This window comes from Anolis sagrei, chromosome 1 (genome assembly GCF_037176765.1).
Source record: "Anolis sagrei isolate rAnoSag1 chromosome 1, rAnoSag1.mat, whole genome shotgun sequence".
Taxonomy (NCBI): Eukaryota; Metazoa; Chordata; class Lepidosauria; order Squamata; family Dactyloidae; genus Anolis; species Anolis sagrei.
Window position 1 is genome coordinate 49304441 of NC_090021.1, and position 25439 is coordinate 49329879.

Below are 25439 nucleotides of genomic sequence, written 5' to 3' on the forward strand. Positions count from 1 at the left end.
ACCAAAAGCAGAGGGAAAGAAAGAGACAGAGAAAGAGGTAGAGGGAAATAGGAAGATGGGATGAAAGGGGTAGGTGTCTGTTTTGTGTCCTTTGGAGAAAGGGAAGCACATAAAAGCAGGGGTGAGGGACCTCTGGCCTCACAAATGTTTTAGCCTACAGCTCCCCATAGCACATCAAGAGAGGCAGTGATGAGAAATGATGGGAGCCGTTATGTCCCAAAATATGTAGATGGCCAACAGCTCCCCGCCATACTTCTAACATAAAGAACAAAACGCTTGGAAGGTCTATGGGGCAAGGAGTTTGTGGCCTTTTCTCACATACTAGCATTTACACAACTCTTCAGATGGGGCTGCAAAACTGAAGCATGATATGAGCATGCCCCTCATCCACCAGTTTTAGGTATGCCTTATCATACCACTCGGCCACTTCCAAAACAGTAACACTTCCTTTTCTACACTCAGAAGGGAAGCTTAGGAACAAGAGGCTTGGAAGTCACTAAATACTCTAATTTCACAGGTCTCTGGGAAGAAATAATCACCGACTACCTTGTCTATCATACTTGAATGACTACGTTGTGACAATTCAATAAACAGCTTCTCTATTCCCCAGGGAAGAATCCAGAAAAGCCTTCCCCAACTTGCCCTCCAATTCCCGATCATCAGCTATGTTGGCTGGAGGTAAAAGGAACTGAAGTCCAAAATATCTACAGGGTTCTAAACCAGGAAAATCTGGTTGAAATGGCATGCAGACATGACAATTTCAATGTCTTTGGCTTCATTTTGAAGACCAGATTCTGATGGCACATTCAAACCCAGCACTGATCCACTATTATGGGTAGCTTTCACAGAGAACTAAGGCCAGAGCAACCAGTCCTCCTAGCATTTGCTTTAGAGCTTGCCAAAGAAAGCTAGAAGAGTAACATAAGCATTCAGCTAGATGTAAGAAAAGGCCCTCTAACTAGAACAACTGAGAGATCAATTCTCTTGCCTCTCAAGCTTCTACAGACAATAAACAACAAGTCTCTACAGAATGAGACATTTGGATAAGGCAAGGCGCTTAGTTATCACTCCTGAGGCAATGACGCAGTGTCTCCCATTGCCAGAGAATGTGGAGCCACCTCCCTATTTGCAAAAAGAAAAGAACACTAATAAATACTCAAGGCTTGTTTTTTCATATTTTAACTAAATATTTGGAAACTACAAAATTGTTTTACATTCACTCAGATCTCCAGTCCATCTAGCTCAATGGGTTTTCAGAGTGTTCCCCAGCCTTATCTGAAAATGACAGAGATTGATTTAAGGACTTCCTATATTCAAAACATGCATCCTACTACTGGAATATGTGCCTTCCCTACAAATGTTGCTTTTGATAAAGTGAATAGAGCTAGACAAGCAAAGAAGAATCCCTGACTCCAAGTGGAGAGAAGCTTGCTCAACGTCAACTGTAACTCCAGTGGATCTCTGATAGCGTCTATGCCAACAGCTGACCAAAAGAGACTTGTGCACAGAAAGTAGAAAGGCAAAGATCTGAGCTATCAATTTTTATGGCAAAACCTCTACAGAGCAGTTTTACTATCTCACTCCCAATTACACCTCCTTCTTTTTAAAAATGTTTCAACTGAATGGGGAAGAAAGGCTATAATGGAGGAGGTGGTCCCTGAGATGTTTCCTGAACCAGCCTAATGACTGGTACCCATTTCTTTTAAATATGCCTAGAACATTTCTAGAAGCCAAAGGTAGAGACTGATAATTCAGAATTTTTTTCTGCTATGTTTGACTCACTTCAATGACACATTCATCCAGAGAAGACCAAAAGCATGAAGGTGTCAAGCACAAGAGGAGTGTCAGCCTAATGCAAACCAGCGTGCCCCGCAGAATGTGAAATTGGCAAAGCAGTGCAAGCCACCCTAAAACTCAAGAAAGAAGTCAAGAGTGTGATGTTACAGTGACAGAAGAGGGGGCATTGGCTTTGTCCCATCAGCATCAGTGTCCAGTCAGTCACAGCAGCACATTCACACACTTTTGAGTCATTTTACACTATGTCAAGTGGCCAATATTTACACTAATCTGGAGGAAATAAACAAAAATATGCCTGCTTCTCTTAATCCAAATAATGTTTCCATAAAGTGAATTCCAAGGAAAAGAAGTGCCAAACTTGTGGCCCCCCAATTCCCAGAAGTCCTAGCAGCTTATCCAATGGTCAGGAATTCTGGGAGGTGAAGTTCAAAACACCTGGAGGGCCACAAGTTTGGCACCACTCATTTATAATCCCTACATACCATTTATTCTCCTATCTTTCTTTTTTTCTATCGGCTAGTTCTCCTGCCCTGAAAGAAGTAGCAAAGCTCACATGCATAGCCTTGATGTTAGGAATTTAAGCAAGCCACTGTGAATAAGCCAGCAAATTTTCACCCAAGCAGCAAGAAAAAGAAAAAGGCAATGATTTCCAGCATTTACAGCAACAACTGTACACAAAGAAGGAAACTTTCACCCAAAGTCCATTCCAAAAAAGGAGAGGGCATTCTGTTATTCCCTTGCTATCCTTTACATATTTGTGTAAGAAAGCCATTTCAAAATGTCTTCAGGCAGAAAAGCAAAGAAGCTGTGTGTCCACAAGGAATGGGTTGAAATCAAAATGACTGCTTGATTTTTGTTGCTTCTTTATTTATCAACAAAAGAAAAGGGAATTAACAGAATCAAGGAGGGACCCACACATCACTTACTTTTCTTGTCTAGTTCTGACTTCTTTCTTTGGTCTGCAAGAGAAGAGAAAGAAAAGCAACATCAAGGGGCAGTCTATCATAAACATACCTCATGCTCACTTTACCCATCTGAGATCTACTCCAGTCTAAAATACCAGCTTTTAGAGCTTACAACATAGGTATTCAGATGTAATGACTACTGGCCATGCTGGCTGAGTTTAATGGCATCTAGAATAAAAAATACACGAAGAGCACCAGGCTGGAAAAAGCTCACTTATATCATCACAACTAGCAGATAAGAAAAGTCAAATGGCCTCCATTCAGGCACTCTAAGTTGTTTCATCAGATTCTCAGGCTGCCCCATCAAGTGAACACGGCCAGCAACAAGTGAAGTCCCTTCAATTTTTCTATCAATGATACAATGCCTCCAACAACAACAAAAATCTTCGGTGTTCATGCCTGCAGTCAAACACGTCTCCCCACTCCCTCAAACAGATAGCCATCTTCACTCTCTATTGCTTATAAATAAAAGCATGCCAAGATACCCATCAGTGCAATTATAAATCAGTCTGCATCCTCACCTGCATTCACAGTTACTGTGCTCTTGGAAGCTCATCTGGTTTATGCGCTGGCCCTGAAAGGGCTTAATTCTCATGATCTAAAATGAAGGGAAAAACAGGATGGGGGAAGAAAGAAATAATAGTGAGTCACAATCATTGAATCTCTCCAAACAGGCAAAAAATAACATGCATAATGGTAAAACCCAAGGCAAAATTAAAGGACAGAATTAGGATTCTTCCCATCCATCTTTATGCCCACACAATGGAAAGTATACATCACTGAACTGCCAAGTAGAAATGTGAAAAATGTGAGCTATAGGTGTAGAGAAACACTGATAAACACCTACTCTGTATGATTAACATAATAAGCCTTTGTCAAATGGATAAGAGACTTATAGTTCATTAGTTGAAAACAATGTAAAGGTCTCATTCTGTGTCTTAAACAGGCTTGCATTTTAGCCTACCAAGCTACTTGCCCAAAAACATGGCTTATGATTTTTCATAGGTGGAACAGGGTCATTTTTAAGGCACGGAGATGCTAGGATTGCAAGTGTCATATTGAGAGAACCTCACTCAAACTAGGATATTTTAGACTCCAAGATAAGAGGATTTATGGCAGCAATCATGCTTTTGAGAGCCTCTTCATAAGATACAATGCAATGGAACTTCAGGTATGTGGTGTGAATGTTATCTATCAATACAAGTGAAGAAGAATGATCTATTTCTACAAAAGTAATGCAAGTAAAGACCATGCATTAATAGAGGAGCTCACAGCTGAAATAGTATGGAGCTATTAAGACAATAAAATCAGTGTGGTTCAAATACAGGGAAACCTGACTTACTAGCAAACCAACTTATGAGTTTTTTGAGAAACGAACCATTCACTGCTCGGCCAATTTTTTGCTTTGACATGTGAGCAGAGATTTGAGTTACAAACTAGCACAAGAGTAAGCCACCTGCCATCTTAAGCAGGACTTTAAGGGAGAAGCTCTTGTCCTTGCTATGATTTCTGCAATTCCAAGGCTTTGGGAGATTGTGGGAAAGCTGAGGCGCCAGGAGTCCATCATCAGTAAACTTCTATCCTGATTAAAACAGGCAAGTTACACAAATACCTGACATTCTAACTGATCATTGCAGATTAATTTTACTAACATTTCCCACTCAAAGCAGGAAAGGGAAACTACATTATTTACTTATAAACTTCCAATCCTGGCAAAAAAGGGCAAATGCCAGTGAAGAAAAAGAAGATTAAGGGAAGTCTGATCTTGAAGGGAAATACATACTCTACACTTAATAAATCCAGTTTATTTATTTACATTCTCTTTTATTGCTTATTATTATTGTTATTGTTATTTATAAAGTACATTTTTCTTATTTAAAAACACGTAACAAAAATGTGTGGTTTTGGGGGGACTAGAATAGATCAGTAGTATTTTAATTTATTTCAATGGGAAAATATGGACATATGAGCAATCGGAGCTAAGAGCTCAGTCACAGAACAAATCAAACACTTTAGTTAAGATATCACTGTGTAAGTATTTAAAGCATGACATGCTCAGTATAGAACAGCCTTAGATCATAAACCCTTCTACTCTGGGGCCTGCTCCTCAGTTCTGTGATCCACCACACACAAAGACGACACTGTAGAAATGATAAACAGCAACAACGCAAACTTAACATGCAACGGCAGACTTCACCAAGGTCATTAGTGCAACTGGTTTCCTTGGAATCAACATAGCTACTTGTGGCCTTGGGTCTGCACCACAAAACCACCCCGTTATTTACACTCTGTTTTGAGAAGCCCAGTCTGGCGAGGCAAGGTGACATCTGCAAACCACGACTATGGAAGCATAAGTAATGTTATTTCAAGCATGGAGGACTAGGCGTGGTGTAAATCAGGAATGAGACTAGTGTTTCCAATGCTGAAATAATCAGATAAGAAGTTAAGTCCAACAGAGATAGAGTGACCATGATCTGTGTGGAAAATATGCCTCCTTACAGTGTATGTTAAACCGCCTCGAGTCGGCGGAAGGCTGAGAGGCGCGGTATACAAATACAGTAAATAAATACAGTAAATAAATGTGGCCTTAACTATTGTTTTCGCTTCTTTTCGGGACGACTACATTCAAATAAAAAAGGAAGGAAGCTCTTATAATTTTGACCGCATTAAAATGATGAACTTTGACTTGGTTGTTGTAGGTTTTTCGGGCTATATAGTCATGTTCTAGAAGCATTCCCTCCTGACATTTCACCTGCATGTATGGCAGGTTGTGAAGTCCTCTGAGGATGCTTGCCATAGATGCAGGCAAAACATCAGGAGAGAATGCTTCTAGAATATGGACATATAGCCTGAAAAATCTGCAACAACCCAGTGATTCTGGCCATGAAAGCCTTTCACAAAACTTTGACTTGGCCAGTTCTTAGGGAGATTTGCTCACATATAGCTTTCTTTTTAATGTCACAGGGGTTGCAGGCTGAAAAATACAGAAACCAAAGCAAGCAATAAAGGTGGAGCCAGATCATAGGGGAAGTTTTCTGATACTCTTTTTTTAAAAGAGAGAGAATATCTGGAGATAAATGATAGATAATTAAATTAAGTTTCTTTGTATTTAATAGGTTCTCATCAAGATAACACACAATTCGTCATTGAGGCCTCATGGGAGCAAACCACATCAAATCTCTTGGACACAGGGTAAGTCAGCTGAAAAGTTACTGTTGTAGATAATTTCAGAATGCTAAAGCCAGTCTGGTCATATTAGTCAGGAGGGATTATGGGAGCTGTAATAATCCAAGGAAGTAACTTTTTGAAGAACTGAGCCATAGGGGTCAGGAATCCCAGCAAAGCAGTGCTTCATTCACAGTTCATTGCTTCTCTAAACTCAGAAACATAGTAGTATCTAATAGGGCTGGGCAACCACGGAAAAATTTGTTTCTAAACTCGATTCGTTTTTAGGGAGTTTTTGTGTTTCGTTTTTAAAAGAATTCCGAATTTTTTCTTTAAAAAAGTTCGATATTTACGGAATTTCGGAAATTATGAAACAATTTCGAAACAATAACGAATCGATTCGTTAATGGCGGACGTGATTGCGCAATACGCTAAAAAACCCTCCAAATGGGACAGGGGGAACTTCTGAAGCTTTCCTCTCCCTCTGTTGTTGACTGTTGGTGTGATAATTTATTTTTTTATCACTGATAAAACAAACAACAACTATAAAACTTGCACCAGACATATGGAAATAATAACGAAATAATAATGAAACAATTTCGAAACAATTACGAAACAATTACGAAATAAATTTTAAAAATTCGTTTCGATTTTTAGTTGCTCCTGAATGGTTCAATATCGCATCGTTATAAAAAAATAACGAATTAATAACAAATTACGAAATTAACAAACGAAACCGCCCAGCCCTAGTATCTAATGTAAAAGGGACTGCATTGGATGGGTAACCAGTGAGTCATTTCAGAGTTTGATAAACAATATTGAGACCTGTGGGCTGTTTCCTCTTTGTTTTATTACCTGTCCCGCAGAGCTGCAAAACATTCCTGCCCTTCATCACTCACCTATTACTACCTATGCTGGCTTTAGCTAGTGGGAGCTGCAGTCCAATATGTGAAAGACCATACATTTCCCACCCCACTCCCAACGTATCACTTAACCACAGCCTTACCTCCATAGTGACATTGTGTACTGCTGTGGGTACACACTCCAATGCCTCATCGTTACAGCACCCTGCACATCTCTTCAGGGGTACACAAGATGGCTTGAAGATGAATTCCACCTCATCAGGATATTCCTGGAATATGTCCACCATGGTTTCAAGCGGCCTGCAGGCACTGAGATTGTAGACCACGAAAAATGAGATAACTACAAAATAAGAGGGGATGGAGAAAGAGTTTTGTTTTGTTTCTTGGAAGTCGAACAACACAATCTTCAAATATTTTAGGCAGTGTAAAAATAGGACCATGGGCATACAAATGAATGAATCTGTATGCGTTGCCCCTATCTTGGTACCTCCCCATTATCTTAAAGGCTCACTCAAACATGATGTCAATAAATACATTAGCTCAGTTAAAATGCACATAAAGCACAAGTCGTTAAGATTACAGGGAGGAGACCTCTGGAAAGGCAAGATATGACTGAATCATGGACAGGTTTTGCTTTTGCCATTATGGAATTTTAACCAGCTCAGCTCCTGAAACATTTGTAAAGCAGGAACTAAAGTGAAGCATGAGACCCAAACCCAAGGAATTCAACCCAGTATCCCAACTCCATTAGTATTCCAACTCCATTAGTATTCCATAGGATTTCTGCCAAACGAACATTGCTGGTTGCAATTTCCTAAGCAAACTGTTTTCACATTGCTTTGTCATGGGAAAATGCCATCCTTCCCTCAGCCAGTGAACCCATTGCCATTGCCAGGATGGCATGGAAAGTGGCTGGTCAAGTGTGATAAACTGCAGCTTGGGCACATGTGCCTCATTCATGTAGGTCTTCCCACAAAATAAAGGAAAAGAGATAAGTTTAAGGCTCCCGGTATTTGCTTAGCCTTTCATGTATTATTTTGGCCAGTCGGGCCCTTTATCCTTCCTCACCCCAGCAATGGAGCACCACTCCCAAAATACATTTACCCCTGATGATCCTTCCTTCCCCTTGCAACAAATAAACCACAACCTCCCCAAAAGCCATGACCTTTGCTCCTGTTCCTTTCCACTGGTTGTGTCTCATGCTTTACTAAATTTTGTACATCAGCAAGGTAAGTCTTCCATTTTGCCTCTATACACTTTGCTATATAACAGTTATGGATTGGATTTAGTCAAGATCCAACTGACATCAACAAGAGCATACTCTCATACTTGCTTCTACTAGTTCCAGTGCACCCTATATGCTGCTAACTTGGTTCAAGTCCAATCTATCATTATCACACCTTGATAACGGACTTTCAGCATCTGGAAAGGCTGTGTCAGGTTTGCTCCATTAGCCTTCCGTGATGGGTCATATTATCAGAGACTAAGGGCCCTTCCAAACAGGCCCTATATCCCAGGATCTGATCCCAGATTTTATTTTTATTCCAGAGTATCTGGCAGTGCAGACTCATATAATCCAGTTTAAAGCAGAAAACCTGGGATCAGATCCTAGGATATAGGGCCTGTCTGGAAGGGCTTAAATAGACAGTTACATTAAAATCCCCTTTCTTAACAGCTAGTCAAACACAACCTGTCAGCTTTGCTTGCCAGTCACCCTTAGAAGGAATTTCTATAGTGCCATATATGAAGAAGTTAAACTTAAATGTGGGCAGTCTTATTTCCACACAGACCTGTCCCAATATGCTCTAGGTCCACCGCAATGCTCAGGATCCACCACAATATAGGATCCTGCCCACTATTCCAGCATGTGGTGTAGGAGAAGGCTTTGGTTGCCTTCTGATCATATGCCTGTATCCTACACTGAATCCTCTCACAGTGAGCAGTTGATAACCCGATGATAAGAAGCGTAAACTGCTTGCATCATGGAAAAAACAGAAGCCGGTAAGCATTTCTGAGGCATCCTGAACCTGTGACAAACTGGCATAAAGGTTGCTTCAGTGAACTGGGTGACAGGCAGGGGGTGGTAATCATAGGGGAGGGAGGGAGAAATACATAGAAGCTGGAAGGCTCCCAGCTTAAGGCTTTCAATTAATTGAGGAAAGTTAATTCTTGGTCATGTGGAGCAGACAACGGTGCCACAGTGCTGCTGGCAGCAGTCAGAGCTCAGGAGGAGCCTCTGTCTGGGATTTCTAGGGGCTACACATTAGGCTGTGTGCCTATTTAAAGAGACAGTTGCTCAAGAGGGAAAAATGTGTAGTGACTGGCAGTTCTCCTCAAGGAAAAAAGATCCTTACCCCAAGCCCCCCCCCCCTCCGCACACACATGAGCATGTGTGTTCTCTCTCTCTCCTTAGGTCTAACCTGAACCATGTTATCAGCATATCCTCTCCTTCCTTGCTTTGATCTATACCACCTCCTCCAGCTTGTTCCCCTTCAGGGTGACCTCAAACTTAAAAATACTGCTGTATATAAACTGAAGAATTAAATAATTTAGCACCTGGGAAATGTGTAGGTACTCAGCTAGCCACATAAACCACACTGCTGAGTATGCACACATTTCCATAGAAAGGAAATTGTTGTGACTTTTAAAAACAAAATACTTTAAAAATCAAAACGTTATTACCCTTTTCTGTCTCTATGTTTTCCTAAGTGTCAAGGCCAAGCAACCAAAAGCTCCAGGGCTAGAACATCTCAAAACTCCTTTCCTTCCTGGCTTCAACACAGAGGCCTGCAGGTTTTCACCTGCTCTAGAGGACACAAAGTAGCAGCAAACCACAAGTGTTTTAATTGCTGTCTCTTCCAAAGCCTGAAAATATTATTTTTGGACTACAACTCCCACTATTTTTGCCTTTTAAGCATAATCCAAAAAACATACATTTTCAAGAGTAGGACCAGACGAGATGATCTCCAGGGTTCCATATTTGGCCACTGGATCTTGCATGTCATCCACAACACCTTTATTGTCTTGCCTTCGAATGCAAGGAAGGGGGCAGAATGACCTCTCTTCAAATATCTTGAGTTGTGAGATTTAAAATCATGATAACTTGGAAAAGGAAACTAAGGTGACTTCACGCTTCGGTGTTTCAGGCCTCTTCAGTAATATGTGGGCCAAAAAGTAAATGCCTTGAGTGTATGTTCAGTGTAATCCAGTACAGTTAGGAGATTGAATATCTAAACTGCATTAGACTTAGAATACAATGCATTTGCTAAAGTCATACCTTTCACATTCTCACCAAGATGACTTCCATGCTAGTAGCAAAAGCCATCATTCCTTTATCATGTTTTAAAACAAAGTTGTTAGATCAGCCTTTTAATCAATAGTATAAAAGTATAAGAGCTGGTGATTCTACCTGCACAAGGTACTGACTGTATGTACAGTATACACACACACACACACACACACCAACTTGAGTCTACCACGCAAGGGAGCCAATTGTTTTCTCTTGTGCAAAAATAAGTAATATTTCCATATGAAATAAAAACATTTTTTTAATAATTGGGGCTATAAAAATATTTTTTAGCTATTAACCCAAGGCAGAGGGAATTAAGACGCATGAGAAAAGGAAAGCAAACATGCCTGCAAATAGAGCAAAGTAGTTGGACTTTAACTCCCATCAGTTGAAACCATCACAGCAAAGAAAGCTGAGGCCTGCAATCTAATAATCCACTGGTCCCCCATCTGTACTTAACTGTATTGGGTTTTTTTTTATTTGTAGCTTCACATATCGTAACAGAACTTCACAACCAGTACATTCTGGGACTGCAGCATACTGGCTAAGTGATACTGGAGTTGTAATTTGGAGGGGGGGGGGGGGGAGAACGTTTGTTTCCATGCACTGGTTAAAATAAAGATGTCCAATCCTAATTTGGCAACTACTGCAGAATATAGCCATCATTCAGCTTCTTGATATTCAGCTGTGCTCATTGTGATCCTGATGAATACAAACTGTTGAAACACAAGAAATCAAAAGATACAGTCTATGTTTCAACTGGCTGCTCCTTATACACATCATTCTGACAGAACTTTTCAACAGAATTAAAAGGTAATTAGGTAAATTGCAAGGCCAAAGTATGTCTGAGCCAACATCAGCTCCAGTAGATAATTCTGGTCTGCAGAACCGTTGTTGATCATGGGATTAAAGCATCATCAAAGCTAATGTAACAGCAAAAAAAGATGATCCAGAATTCAAACTCTCAGCTGTCATTCATGTATCTGTAGTTCAAAATGAAGGTCAACCAACACACATGTGTAGGATGGAACGTATTTCCCTGCTCAACATATATACTTATTTTGGTGGGAGGGGTTATCTCCTTGGGCCAGTTCAGACAATACATTGTAGGTCTGATTATCCCTTTATGAGAAACTGTTGCATATATGCCTGTCATGTTGAGATAATCAAAACAAACATAACCTAATAGTTATACATACTAATGAAAACAGCACAACTGACCCTTCTAACCACATGATTCTGACTTACATAATTACATGGAAGCCATATTCAGAAGGGATGTCCCCTTGCAGCAGTAGAAATGAAAACAACACAACAGTTCAATGCCTAGAACTGGTTAAGACCTTCAAAGTACCATCCAAACTTGCTATGAGACGGCAACTGATCTAGATCAGCATTGAGAATTATTGTTGTAACTAAACTACAACTCCAGGCATTTAATGTCAACCTTTCTCTGCTGGTAAGGGCTGCTGAATGTTTTAGTTCAACAGAATCTGGAAGGCAAAGCGATTCTTACTGCTGGTCTAAAATACTGATAGTTACATCTAGGATGGGTACAATCACTCAAAACCATAATGGAACAAAGTGACTGGTCATCCCCAAACCAATACATGTTTCGGAATTCCCATGAAGCTCAAATGCAACCCAGACACTTTAAAAATACTGGAATTAAGGAACAAAGGTTATACCTAAATACCTAATAATTGCTTAGAACTGGGAAAAGTTTCTTGATTCCTTTATATACCAGTGTGACTCCTAGTCTTGCTCAGACTGAAATAATTCTCCCATTCAATACAAAAAAAACTTTTTAAAAAACACAGAATGACAAATGTGCAATGGTTTCATCAGGAACAGGAATCGGGAGACAGTATAAAATAAAATGAGTGCATTGTTACAAACTTGCTCTCCTGTAATCCTCTAGTCTACCAAGCCAAAAAACTATTACAAATTGAAACTGACTGAGGCAAGATTAAAGGCTGCCCCCTGCTGCCCTACACAAAGAACAGCGACCAGGGCCACTCCCTGTGTGTCCCAAACCAAGCAGGTGACATCCAACACTCTCAAGAGTGATTTTTCGCATTGCAAAGGTGGAAAACATGTAGCAACCTGGAGGTCTCTAGACTGGACAGCAACTGTGCTCCCTAAAAGTCCAAAGTTTGCCGGGGCTAATCCTGAGTTGGAATAAATGAAGCAGGCATTGTGAAACTGAAGACTTGATCGAAGGAAAGAGCAATCCCCACCCCCCACCCCCGGCAAGTAATGCTGTCATCTGCCAAAAGAAACTCTACTTCATTACTTTACTAACACAGTCCTACATTAAGCTCTTCCTTCTTGCTCATAAGAGTCCTTCTGTTATCTTTCATCTTTTTTGCTTCATTCTCCATCCTCTTGAAGAATATAGGATTGACTGTGTAAGAAACGAGAGTCTCATTTACAAATTCTCTAGATGGCTCATTACAAAATGAATAACTAAATCTGGAACCACTTATAATACCTGGATCAGATCTTTTTCCCGAATATTTGTTCAATCAAGGAACAAATGCATTCAAATGGACCACTGCAACACACTGAAATGAGGATAGTAAACATCCTGGTCCCTGACACATAATTGTTACAAAATTGTAACAGCCAAAACAGAGTTTAGAAAATTTACATCGTGAATTGTAGTTCCCAGAATCCCCCATCCAGTGCAGTCACCAGTGAGCATGCAGGATTCTGGGTTGTAGTTTAAAAATGACCAGACTTTACACATCTTATATAAAATATTCCATTTACTAGTAATCCCTGCTGGACTGAGCTGTACTCCCAAATCCCCTTTTGTAAGACACATTTCTTTCTTACATACATACCGAGGATACAATCCTAAGCATGCTTACTCAGAAGTATCCTCACTATGTTCAGTGGTGTTTTGTTGTTGTTGCATACCGTTAAGTCATTTCTGACATATGGCGGCCCTAAGGTGAACTTATCACAGGGTTTTCTTGGCAAAATTTGTTCAGAAGAGGTTTGCCATTGCCTTCTTCTGAGGCTGAGACAGTATGACTTGTCCAAGATCACCCACTGGGACTTGACCCCTCTCTAGAGTCACAGTCAAACACTCAAGTCACTACACCACTCTGAGTTAAATGGTCACAGGATAACAGCCTTTAAAATAGCAAAGGCCGCTAACTCCTGATAAGTCTATTGCTTTAAGGTGACTTCCTAGAAAACTATCACCTCTTACTTCCTTATTCAGATTTACTAATGCCATTGAGCTCTGGAAAATTCAAACACTGACTGATAGTTGCATACTTTGGGCTTTTGTATCCCAGCAAAACAACCTAGGTCAAAGGTCTACCAACAGGAAAGAGGAGGGGTAGCCAGGCAATAAAAGATACCAAACCTTCCTTTGAAGATCACAACAAATTCCCAACATTTGTTTACTGAAGTTTCATGGGACAAGTGGACACTTTTTAACTAACTCAAAAATATGAGCCAGAAACATCCTGGACATTCAAAATAATATTCACGTGTTATACTATCTAGAGATTGGCATCGTTCTATCATGCCTCCAATGTATAATCAGATTTTGTTTAACTGTGACTGATGCTTAATGGGAAAAAAGACAATGAGAAATACACTAAGGCAAAGAATGAGTTAATTTTGGCCATTAACAACATCAATAGTATTTCCCACTGCTTCCATGTATTTTTGTTGCATTCACATCTTGTCCTTACCTCCCAAGAAATCAATGTACACAATTTTCCTCCTCTCTACTTTATCCTCACAAATTGAATCAAACTGAGTTCCCTGGCTCAGTTCTTAAATTTACCATGTTAACAAAAAAAACCCTGCATAATAGTGAATCCTGCTGAAAATAATAACATCCACTTGATGTTACCATAGATTCATCCTAGAAGTATCCTCTCCGAGGATTTGCTAGGTTCGCCAATATGAAAGCATACAATTGAATTGACCTAGAACATTCCTGGAGAAGACACCTCCAGGATGGATTTATGGCAACATCCACTGGAATGCGGGTAGATGAAACTGTGGATACTGATCCCACGGGTACAGAAGCCATATTGTATATCAAATGGGACCTTGAACCCTACCAGATCTTGCCGGTCTCCCATCACCATTGTCCATGTCGGGGATGACAGAAGCTAGAGTAAAACAATATATGGAGTGACACCACTTCCTCTCCTCTGATAGATATCATCCTAAATAATTCCTAACTGCTTTCCAGAAGGTGGCAGCATAAATGAGGGCCATCCCCAACAGCTCAGACCACATCACAATACTCCTCCTCCATACCCCACCACTCACCTTTCATTTCCCACAGTTTAGCCTTATTATACCTATCAAAAATTTGGAAGGAAGACAAGCCACTTACCTTCACTATGTTGCTTCTCCCCATTCCCTTGGGCAGGAGCAGCCTGTGATAGCTGCAATGAAAACAGAAAATGTGTGAAATCACAGCTCAGTATCTTATCCTCAGTAGCACAGGAAATCTTCCTCTTTTGCAAAAATTGGCACTTTTATGTAGAACCCCCATGAAAGTGGAAAAAACTTTTTTTAAAAAAGAATTACCTGATAGGAAGCCTCTCTATGAATGCCTAGGTCCTCCAGGGTAACTATGTTCAGCTTCCACTAGAGGACCTAGAGATTCCTGGAGATAGCAGATTAATCAAACCATGCATAATCAAATCTGCAAAAGTTGAACTTGTGATTGTGGAAAGTTGACTGTACTATCATTCTGCAAGACTAGAATGAGGCAAAAGTGGTGATGACATCATTTGGACAATTATTGTGCTATGGTAGTTAGCTGTTTTGTTTTATAAGTGTTTCATGCTGTTGGTTGTATTCCACAATCTGTTTCTCTTTGTTGGTAAAAGTAATGTCCAGAAACAAAGAGGCCTGTATTCTGAATAGAAACAAAACTGAGAGAGTGTTATATGGAATTGTGTGGACATATCAGGATTTGTGATGTACATATATCTGGTTTCCACAGTGAAGTGCATTTTTCTCAGTTCCAGCAGAACAGTAGACTGAAAACACAAAAAAGCCCGGCCTAAAATAATGCATGCTTAAGAGAAAGTTAGACCAGAACCATCTGTCTGTTCATGAGCTACATGTTTCCTCTGAGGACATGAAAAGAGATGTTTGAATGGAAATGTTCCCTCTGTGGACTACAACTCACAGAATTTGCTAGTCTGACGGGTAGTCCAAAAATCAACACTGGAAAGTTCCAGGAAAGGGTAGTCAGAAGACTCGTAGCAATAGCCCTTACTCTGCTAAATAGGCAACAGGACTGAAATTTGCTGTTCAAAGGCATTTTAGATTATTAAAGTCAAAATTAAAAGAACAGGCCGAATTGGGGAGGTGAGATGGCAAAGGAGAAAACAACTTTGGTGACCTTCTACTGCTGACATGACAAATACGCCATGAGATTTGCACACGTTCCTGTTCCAAGGAAAGTTTGTCAGATTTTTTTTAAAAGGACGCTGCCTGTTACAAGCCCTCCAGCAGTGCTGCGGGCAAGCGCACAATTAAAACTTATCACAATCCGGTGTTTCAGTGTCCATATCAAATTTTTTCACATGATATATCATGACATGGGATAAATGAGGAACAGACATGTACAGAGCTCCAGTTGGTCAGGCTGGAGGCTATCAAACCCAACATTTTGTTCCCATAGCGGCAACCACATGCTTCTGAGAAGCCCAGGAGTCAAACATGAGCAGTAACAGCATTACCACAAATATATACCCCAGCAACGCACATCCAGAAGCATTTGATTTCTGCTCCTGTAGCTTTCAGGTCACCTCTCAACTTATGGCAACTCCATGTATTCCTAGGATTTTCTTGGGCAAGGAATACTGGAAAGGTAGTTTTGCCTGGTCCACACAGCAACTATTTGCTATAGTGTACATGAACTTTGAGAATAGTTCACGTACATGTAGGGATCCTTTTGTAAACTGAGGCCCCATCTACACTGCCATATAATGCAGTTTCGGAATGCAGTTTAACTGCATTGTACTGGATTATATGAGTCTATACTGCCATATAATGCAGTTCAATGCAATTCAACTGCATTCTGGAAACAATTATATGACAGTTCAGATGGGGCCTGAATGCTTTTATGATTATGTGTTTTAACTATGTTGTTCCCTGCCTCGAGCTGTGAGGAGAGGCAGGTAACAAATAAATATTATTATTATTATTATTATTATTATTATTATTATTATTATAACACACAGTAAGAAACAGAGAGAGAGAGACTTTTTAAAATCTTTGATCTCTCCTTCTATCTTTCTTTGATATTAGACAAACCAAAAATGGTAGCGGATACATAATTTAACATCACTATGATAATGCACCTTTCCTCTTAATAATTCTTTGCAAGTCAGACAATCAAACAAGTTTGATACCTAATGGGTTTAAACAAGGCTATTTATCCCTTATTATCAGAGCACTATACAGGTAGTATTATTTATAATCAGCTAGAAGTTATTCCATATTTAAGAAAAACCTTGGCTGACAAATGTTTTGATTTGCCAGCCAAATATTCTCTTTGCTGGTGTCTATGCACTCTATTAAACATTTGGGGGTAAACTGCAGCTTGTGGGGAACCAATATAGGATTTGCTTGTTTGAGTTTCAGTTGCCAAATGCATATATCACAATGAATAAATGGGAATTTAATCAGAAAACAAAGGGAGAAAAAGCTGGAGAGCACCTAGGGCCATCCATATGTTATTGACACATGCCTATCAGTCCCCAGTGTTAACAATGATGCACAAACAGTTGAATGTATCATGAGATAAGAGAATAATGGGGATAGATGAATATACCACATCTGTCTCCTTTCTTTGGCATGGTTCTGCCCTGCACCTTTGATATGTCACTATTGATACCCCTCCCTCAACTCCCTCCCTAAATTTCTCTTAACAGAGAATTTGAATGATGCCTCTGAATTAGCCGTCAAGATCAATAGCCCAAATGCAACAAAGAGAAAGAAGTATCAGACCAGGCCATTAGAGCTAACAGTTGTCATATGTGGAAAGATAAGTCAAAACCTATCAGATTGGGTATCACCAGATTGTGACCAGAATCAAAGTTTGAAAAGTTACTTTTTTTAATACAACCCAGCTGGTAAGCTCTGCTGCAGTCCAAAAAAGTTAAAACTTTTCAAAACTTGGAGTAGGAGACAAAGCAAAAACAGAACAATAAAAACTAAGGCCTCAATGCTGAGCAACTGAGCTACTCAAATCCTATTTGGGACAAATGAAATCTATGTACCAGCCTTCCCAATAGACAGAATCACCTGTTTCTAAATGGAGAGTAAACTCAAGCTGGCTGTCTTTCTCAGTAGGAAAATTTGGCAGCTAGCGGGCCACAATGTTACTTTTTCATGCCAAGAACAGTTTCCCTTTTTTCCCTTTCTTAGCATGAAGGTCACAGCAACAGCACACAAACAAGATGGGGGAGAAGTTACACCTGACCTCGGAAACCACCAAGGCCAAGGGACCGAAAGCAGCTGCAAATATGCACAAGAGAAAAGCAGTTGTTGTGTCTGAAGTTCAGACTCCACTGAGACGGCAAGCTGTCCCTGCCAGGCAGGTGTCCACCCACCTCAGCAGCCTCGCGTAATGCACGTAGACTTTATGAGCAAGCCTCGAATGGCAGGTTGTCCTGAGACTCTTCCAGTTTATGATGATCACCACACCTGTAGCAAACATGATCCCAAGCAGCAATCCCACAGGAGCAACATGCACCACAAATACATTTCTGACATATCCAGGGCCATGAATGTGAAAACAGCAAAATTCCAGTAAAAACTCCAAAGTCCTCTTGAGGGAGTTTGAAATCAGCTACAAGCTTCTAGTTACTTTTTATCTAACAGATGCTGCTGATGTACTTTTGGAAACCTTTTGACCCTATTGCCAGCTTCCAAAATAGCTCCCCCCACCTTAACTCTGAAGTGTTCAAAACAGAAAAAAAGAAAGCAAATACTCAGGGAACCTTTCAGCTGCACTCAAGTTTAATGACATTGCGCTGTCTTAGAAAAATCTGAAAAATCACTAGAAACCATTCCAGGGAGTAAAGTGGGATTTGCTGTGGTATTTATATATTAATTCAAAGTATGTGTCAAGGCTGGGCTGACGCTTGCTAATTAGCAGGGTTCAGAGGGATTACATCCAGGTATTCTCCTAAAAAGGACCAATGCATCTGTTGCTTACACAATGACAAGCTTATGCACTAGCCATCACGTACAATATTTTCATGGTATGGCTCATGCAATTTGTCTTTCGATCTAGGAGCTATTTATACAGCAGTGTCACCTTGAGTCCACACCAGAAACATGTAGGTACTTCTCTTGACTTCACTACTGAATTATGTTTTCTGTTTCTCACACTCCTCTGCTAATCTAAGCAACTATGCTTCAGTGGAGAGCAATCTGTCCCCATACAATTGGGGGGGGGGGGGCTTCCAGCATAAGAAGGGCAAAGCAAAAGAGAGAGAGGAAAAGTCCTGTTTCCAAGGGACAAAAAAGGCCCAGTGCCCTTCTGAAGGTCACACTGCTTCTACTCATTTGCTGGCTTGAGGATCTTTATTCACAGTTTCTATATTATAAAATCTTTCCATCTCATTTCAGATTTTCCTGTGACATGGATTGTGCCTCAGAGAAATGACAGAGAAAACTGGGTTAAAGGATTATAGGAAGAACAGTTTCTTTAGGTCCTGGATTAGCTGTAGATTGGGAGTCGAGGGAAAGATTTTGTTCTTGAATTGTGCTTTACAATGAGGTGCTTGATTCCACTTTGAAACAAGGGAGGGAAACAGTTAATCCAATAAATTACCACACACACACACACTCCTTACTCTTTTTCGCAGCAGAACCCCCTCCCCCTAATCTCTGCAGTCTCATTAAAAGAGCTTTGTAACTGTTTAGGACTGGAACAAACAATCCAGCCACTTTGGGAGGGCCCCTGGGACAAGAGTTAAACTCCTTTTCCAACTCAGGTGCTAAAAAAGTCTACTCAGAGGTTTGGACTTAAGAACAGGGCTTCACTGCAATCTTTTTTTTTTTCTCATTGTGCCTTCAAAAGGGGGAGGTGAGGGTGAGAGGGATCAGCAGCTAGAGGGACCTCAGCCATGGCACAAACTGAGGAGAAAGAGATACTTAAAACTACTTAGAAAGTGACAAGGATGTTTGAGGGAGTAGAAATAGTTTTATTGTTGCTTGTTTCAGTTGCAGGGCTGCAAGGGGTGGCCCACCATGCTCTACCAACTTAGCATAAGAAGCAGGGAAGTTAAGCACAGTCCCCAGTGTGGCCCAAGCGAGAGGCCAGTGGCTGTAGGATCATTAGCAGTCTAGTCACAGGCTCTTGTTCCCTCCCAGACCCTTTTGCAGTGTTTGATCTTCGCCGGGTCCCAGTTGAAATACATCTTGGGAGGGAGATCTGTCGGTTACCAGTAGAAATCAAACACATGCACAGACCTGTCCAAGATTGTGGACCCAAAATCCAAATCCTGCTCTTTGAGCCACGGTGGGGTGGAGGTGGGGATGGAAGACAAATAACAGGAACTTGGAAGGGCCCAAACTTGTAACTTGACAAGTTTGGACCAGATCATTGTTTCCGTCTTCCCACTACAATCAGACTTGCTTGGCTCCAAAGAAAGCCAACTAAGAAGTGGCAAATCACTCAGGGAGGTGGCAGTGAAAATGTCAGCCCCTGACAGCCCTGTTGTAACAGACACCTATGACCTACGGGAAGAAACCAACACCTTTGCTTCCTCTACCAAGTCAGGGGCGATTTCTCACTGCCCCAGCTTAACATTTGTATACTGCTGTGATTATTAACTTTACCTTCAACTTCGCTAAAAGAACCTAATCACAGGACTGACCTTTACTTAAAAGATTCACATTGTATCACTGAGCAAAACTCTTCAGCTCATCTCCTAAGTGCAGCTTTGCACTCAATGTGTGCAGCAGCTACATATAAGAGCATATCTATAAGAAACAATACACAACAAAAGGCAATTCATCCTCGGGACAGAACCCTAATCAATAACAACAACAACAACAACAACAACTGTATTTTTCAACTGCCCTCTCACCCTGAGAGAACTCAGAGTGGTTAATCAATGCTGCAACTTCAATTTGGACTAGAATTCCCAGTACTCCATCACACATGGTACATCACACCATGCCACACAGTCCACAGTACTTTATAGTCTAGTCCCAAAGAGCTCCCCTCACTTCCTCAGAAGAAAACCTCTATTTCTCTAAACACCTCTACTTCTTCCTTTTTATCTACTCCCAACATCAGAGGAACAGTTTTGTGCTTTATTAAAAAAAACCAAGCAGACAGAAACAGCACCTAACACTTCAAGTATGTGGTTTGGAGGCCACTTTGAAAGCAAGCGCAGCTGGGATCTTGCCTTGACCAAGCGACGAGCCTCCCCAAAGGAATGAAGAGCCACACTTCTCCTTCAGGCACAGCCTAGAGAGCTTCTGTCACTGGCAGCCTAACAGGTTAACGTGGAAACATGTGACATCCTGCTAGACTACCCTTTGAAATGGCTCCTAATTGAGATCTTGCCTTTAGTTTGGTGCCAAATAAAACAACGCAGGTAACACGTTCGTTTACATAGTGCAACCTCCCCCAAAGAGGGACGAGCTGGGGAGCATGGTTAGTCCAACACATCTGGAAGACTGGCACAGATCATGGTTTCTCACATTCGCCTGAAATTAGTATCAGTGTAGACCAGGCATGGGCAAACTTTGGCCCTCCGGGTGTTTTGGACCTCAACTCCCACAATTTCTGGCCTCAAAGAATTTTGGGAATTGAAGGAAGGGGCCTGAGGTCAGGAATTGTGGGAGTTGAAGCCCAAAACACCCAGAGGGCCGAAGTTTGTCCACCACTGATACCCCACCCCCTTACACACACACACTCCAAAAGCTTTATCAGGACAAACCCAAGAAGGGCAAAGACCTTGAGTTGTGAAGCATTTAACCTAGCTACCTGAAAATATAAACTGGGCACTGAGACTGAAATCTAGGTTTTTTTGTCCAAGTCATTTGCAATAGCAACAATAGGAAACAATTATATCATGGGAAGATCATCTCCCATTCCCACAATATGTTCCACTCCTAAAAGATCCAGGGAACAGAAAGAAGGAACTGAGCAATGGACTCTATTTATGGGAACTCAGAGGGCCATTACTTTCGGGGACGGGGGGGATAAAATCGATCTCAAAGCCACTTAGGGTCCTTCCACACAGCCACATATCAAAGCAGAAAATCCCACAATATCTGCTTTGAACTGGGCGATCTGAGTCCACGTTGCCATATATTCCAGTTCAAAGCGGATAATGTGAGATTTTGGGTTGCTGTGAGTTTTCGGGCAGTATGGCCATGTTCCAGAAGCATTCTTTCCTGATGTTTCACCCACATCTATGGCAGGCATCCTCAGAGGTTGAGGGGTCTGTTGGAAACTAGTGGCCTCTCCACACAGCCCTATATCCCAGAATATCAAGGCAGAAAATCCAACATTATCTGAGTGTGGACTCAGATAACCCAGTTCAAAGCAGATATTGTGGGATGTTCTGCCTTGATATTCTGGGCTGTGTGAAAGGGGCTTAAGTAAGTGAGGTCGGTATATCTGTTGAATGTCCATGGAAGGGGAAAGAACTCGTCTGCTAGAGGTAAGCGTGAATGTTACAACTGGCCACCTTGATTAGTATGGAGTGGCATGCAGTTCCAAGGCCTGGCTGGTTGCTAAGGGCCCTTCCACACAGCCCTATATCCCATACCATTAGATCAAGGCAGAACATCCCATATTGGGTTGTTGTAGGTTTTGGGGCTATATGGCCATGTACTAGAAGCATTCTCTCCTGACGTTTCGCCTGCATCTATGGCAAGCATGGATGAGACCACACAACTTCTAAGGATGCTTGCCACAGATGCAAGCAAAACGTCAGGAGAGAATAGCCCCAAAAACCTACAACAACCCAGTGATTCCAACCATGATAGCCTTCGACAATACATCCCATATTATCTGAGTGTGGATTCAAATAACCCAGTTCAAAGCGGACATTGTGGGATTTTCTGCCTTGATGTTCTGGGTTATATAGCTGTGTGGAAGGGCCCTGGGATTTTTTTATTTATTTTTTTTAATGTGAGATTGTATTCAGCTGTGTGGAAAGGGGCCTCTGGATCCATTGTGCGGTCTTTGATCTCTATTTGCTTTTGCAAGGCAGGGATTGTTGAACTCTGGTCGGTAAACCTGCCTGGAAGGAGGAAAGCAAACAGGGGCCCCCAAAACAACACTCCTTTTGCAATGTCAGGAAGAGAGAGAGGGAGGGAGAGGAGAGGAGAGAAGAGAGAAAGAGAGCGCGCGCTGCTGCTGCTGCTGCTGCGGCTGCTGATGCAAGAAGCCAGCCAGCTTAACCCAGCCGGCGGCCGACCTGTCCGGAGGCTGAAAGGGAGAGAACGAGGCGCCTTTTTTCGGGGATCCTGGCAGATTGGGGCTCAAACTCACAGGCGGGAAGGGGCAGGGGGCGCGGCGGGAGGGGAGGGGAGGGGCACCCAATGTGAGCGGCCCAAAAGCTGCTAGGCAGGGAGAGAGAGAGAGAGAGAGAAAGGAGAGCGCCAGGCGCCGACCTTTACGCCTCTCTCCTCGCGCGCGCAGGCCCCACGCGGACCTTGACGTGTGAACGCGCCCCCCCCCATCCGCTCCCCGCCTCCCTTTGCTGAGCCTGTGCTCGGGAGCCCCTTCCCCGTTGCTCCTGGCGCGGGTGGGTGGGTGTGTGGGCTTCCCCCTTGCCCCCTTTCTCTCCCCCCCCCTCTCTCTCTTCCTCCCAGGCAGAGAAAAGGGGCAAGGCTCTTCTCTGCTCCCTTCTCCCTTCTCTCTCCCCCCTCCCTCCATTCCTCCCCTTGCCCCTCTTTACCTCGGCGTTGTTGCAATAGAGCAGCGCCGCCAAGCCCCACTGGATCCAAGTGAGCAGAAAGTTCATGGTTCTTGGCGCGTGGCTGGACGCAGAGTCCGGGCGGCTCGTTTCCGGGGCTCTCGCGGCGCCCTTCTTCTCCTCCTCCTTCCTTGCTTCCTTCCTGCGAGGCGAGGCCGAGGAGGGCGGCGGAATGGAGGCTCTGCTTTCACCCGTCCATAAGCCCGGCTCCCCAGGCGCCGAGGACGCGGCTCTCGGCCTGGCTTCCTGCCTCCCTCCACGCCTCCTTCCTTCTCCGCTCTCCGGCCAACTCTTCTCTCTTGTCTCCCGATCCCCCGAAAGGCTTGGAAAGAGCTCTCTCCTGCTTCCCTTCCTTTCCCTTCCCAGCCCCAAAGGAGAAGCCGAGGAGGACGGCAACGATGGGCTAAAAAAGAGGGGAAAGTTTGCCCCCAAAGTTTCGGCGCATTTTCTTCTCCCCCTTCCTCGCCAAGGTCTCCGCTCCCGTCGCTCTCTCTGTGTGAGTGTAAATGAAGTTGAGGCTGACTCTGGTCTCCACCTGAAGGAGGAGAAGCTCTCGCGAAGCTCCCTCCCGCGCCGCTCTGAGAAAGGGCAATTTGTGTGTGTCTCCTCCGGCCCTTTCCCACTCTGGAAAGAAATCCAAAGGGCCCTCTCTGCAGCCGAGGGAATCGAGCAATGCCTAGGAGTCTGCCTTCCCCAAATTGCCCAGCTCTCGCCCCCGTTGGCCTTGTCTTTTCTTTTTCCAGAAGGAAAGGAGAGGGGCTCCTCGGTGCGTGGCTGGCTCTTTCTCTTCTCTCGCCACTCAGTGTCAGGACGAGGAGGAGGAGGAGGAGGAGGCGGCAGCAGACCCACAGAACTGGCCCGGCTCTGGCGCGCGCGCTCCCCTGCCTCTCTCTCTCTCTCTCTCTCTTTCCCTCCCTTTCTCTCTCTCTCTCTCTCAGCGAGAGCTTTCGGGACGCCGGAGCAGCTTTTCAGCCGGCCGAAGTCCCTCCTTCCCAGCTCCGTCACTCCCTCTCTCCTCTCTGTGTTGACGGTGTGGCGCTCGCTGCCTCACATTAAAACTCTCCTCTCGAGTCCCTGTTCGCAGGCCGTCCTCCTTCCCTCCCTCCCTCGCTCCCCGCCTTCTTTCTCTCTTTCCTTCCCTTCCCCGCTTCCACCCCCCCCCCCTCTCTCTCCTGAGAGGAAGACCGTGGCAATGTCAGGAGAAGAAGAAGAAGGGGGAAAGGACAAGGAGGCCTGGCTCTACCATTAGGCAAAGTCGGCGCCTGGGTTGAAATCTCTGCTTTAATGGCCCCAGAGGATTCTTTTCTTGGGTTGTTGTAGGTTTCCCGGGCTATATGGCTATGTTCCAGAAGCATTCTCTCCTGACATTTCGCCTGCATCCTCAGAGGTTGTGTGGTCTGGGTTGTTGTAGGTTTTTTGGGTTATATGGCTATGTTCCAGAAGCATTCTCTCCCGACATTTCACCTGCATCCTCAGGCATCCTCAGAGGTTGTGAGGTCTGGGTTGTTGTAGGTTTTTTGGGTTATATGGCTATGTTCCAGAAGCATACTCTCCTGACGTTTCGCCTGCATCCTCAGAGGTTGTGAGGTCTGGGTTGTTGTAGGTTTTTTGGGTTATATAGCTATGTTCCAGAAGCATACTCTCCTGACGTTTCGTCTGCATCCTCAGGCATCCTCAGGTTGTGAGGTCTGGGTTGTTGTAGGTTTTCGGGCTATATGACCATGTTCCAGAAGCATTCTCTCCTGACGTTTCGCCTGCATCTATGGCAAGCATCCTCAGAGGTTGTGAGGATGCTTGCCATAGATGCAAGCCAAACGTCAGGAGAGAATGCTTCTAGAACATGGCCATATAGCCCAAAAAACCTAAAACAACCCAGTGATTCCAGCCATGAAAGCCTTCAACAATACATTGTGAGGTCTGTTGGGAACTAGGAAAATGGGGTTTATATATCTGTGGAATGTCCAGGGTGGAAGAAAGAACTCTTGTCTGTTGGAGGTAGGTGTGAATGTTTCAGTTGGCCACCTTTATTAGCATTTGATACCCTGACAGTTTTTAGATGTTGCTTGTTACTGCCTGGGATAATCTTTTGTTGAGGGGTGATTAGCTGTCCCTGATTGTTTCTTGTCTGGAGTTCCCCTGTGTTTGAGTATTGTTCTTTATTTGGTGTTGCAATTTCAGAGTTTTCTTCTTCTCTTCTTTTGGAAAGACCTGGTTGTCTTGACTCTCAGGACATGGCTCTCCTTCAAACATAGCTTCAGCTAGTCATAGTGTCCATTGCTATATAAGGCAGGATGGGACATCCAGCAAAGGCCCATGGAAATCATAAAGTTGGAAGAAACCTCGTGGGCCATCTAGTCCAACCCCCTGCCAAGAAGCAGGAAAGTTGCATCCAAAGCACCCT

General features: G+C 42.9%; 1 protein-coding gene across 4 annotated transcripts in view; it reads right to left on the minus strand.

The window, feature by feature from the left end:
* The window catches only part of VEGFA (vascular endothelial growth factor A), a 31818-nt gene extending 7735 nt beyond the window's left edge, over positions 1-24083 (minus strand). For 2 of the 4 annotated variants that reach the window (XM_060754040.2, XM_060754039.2), the window contains exons 1-5: positions 23021-24081; positions 14455-14506; positions 6934-7130; positions 3284-3360; positions 2724-2756 (exon numbers count right to left, since the gene is read on the minus strand). In XM_060754040.2, the coding sequence (XP_060610023.1) occupies positions 2724-2756; positions 3284-3360; positions 6934-7130; positions 14455-14506; positions 23021-23086 (425 nt within the window). In that variant the 5' untranslated portion in view covers positions 23087-24081. Of the gene's footprint in view, positions 1-2723; positions 2757-3283; positions 3361-6933; positions 7131-14454; positions 14507-23020 lie in introns of all 4 variants that reach the window. The other 2 variants (XM_067464331.1, XM_060754042.2) reach the window with 2 other exon arrangements.
* Positions 24084-25439: the final 1356 nt, after the last annotated feature.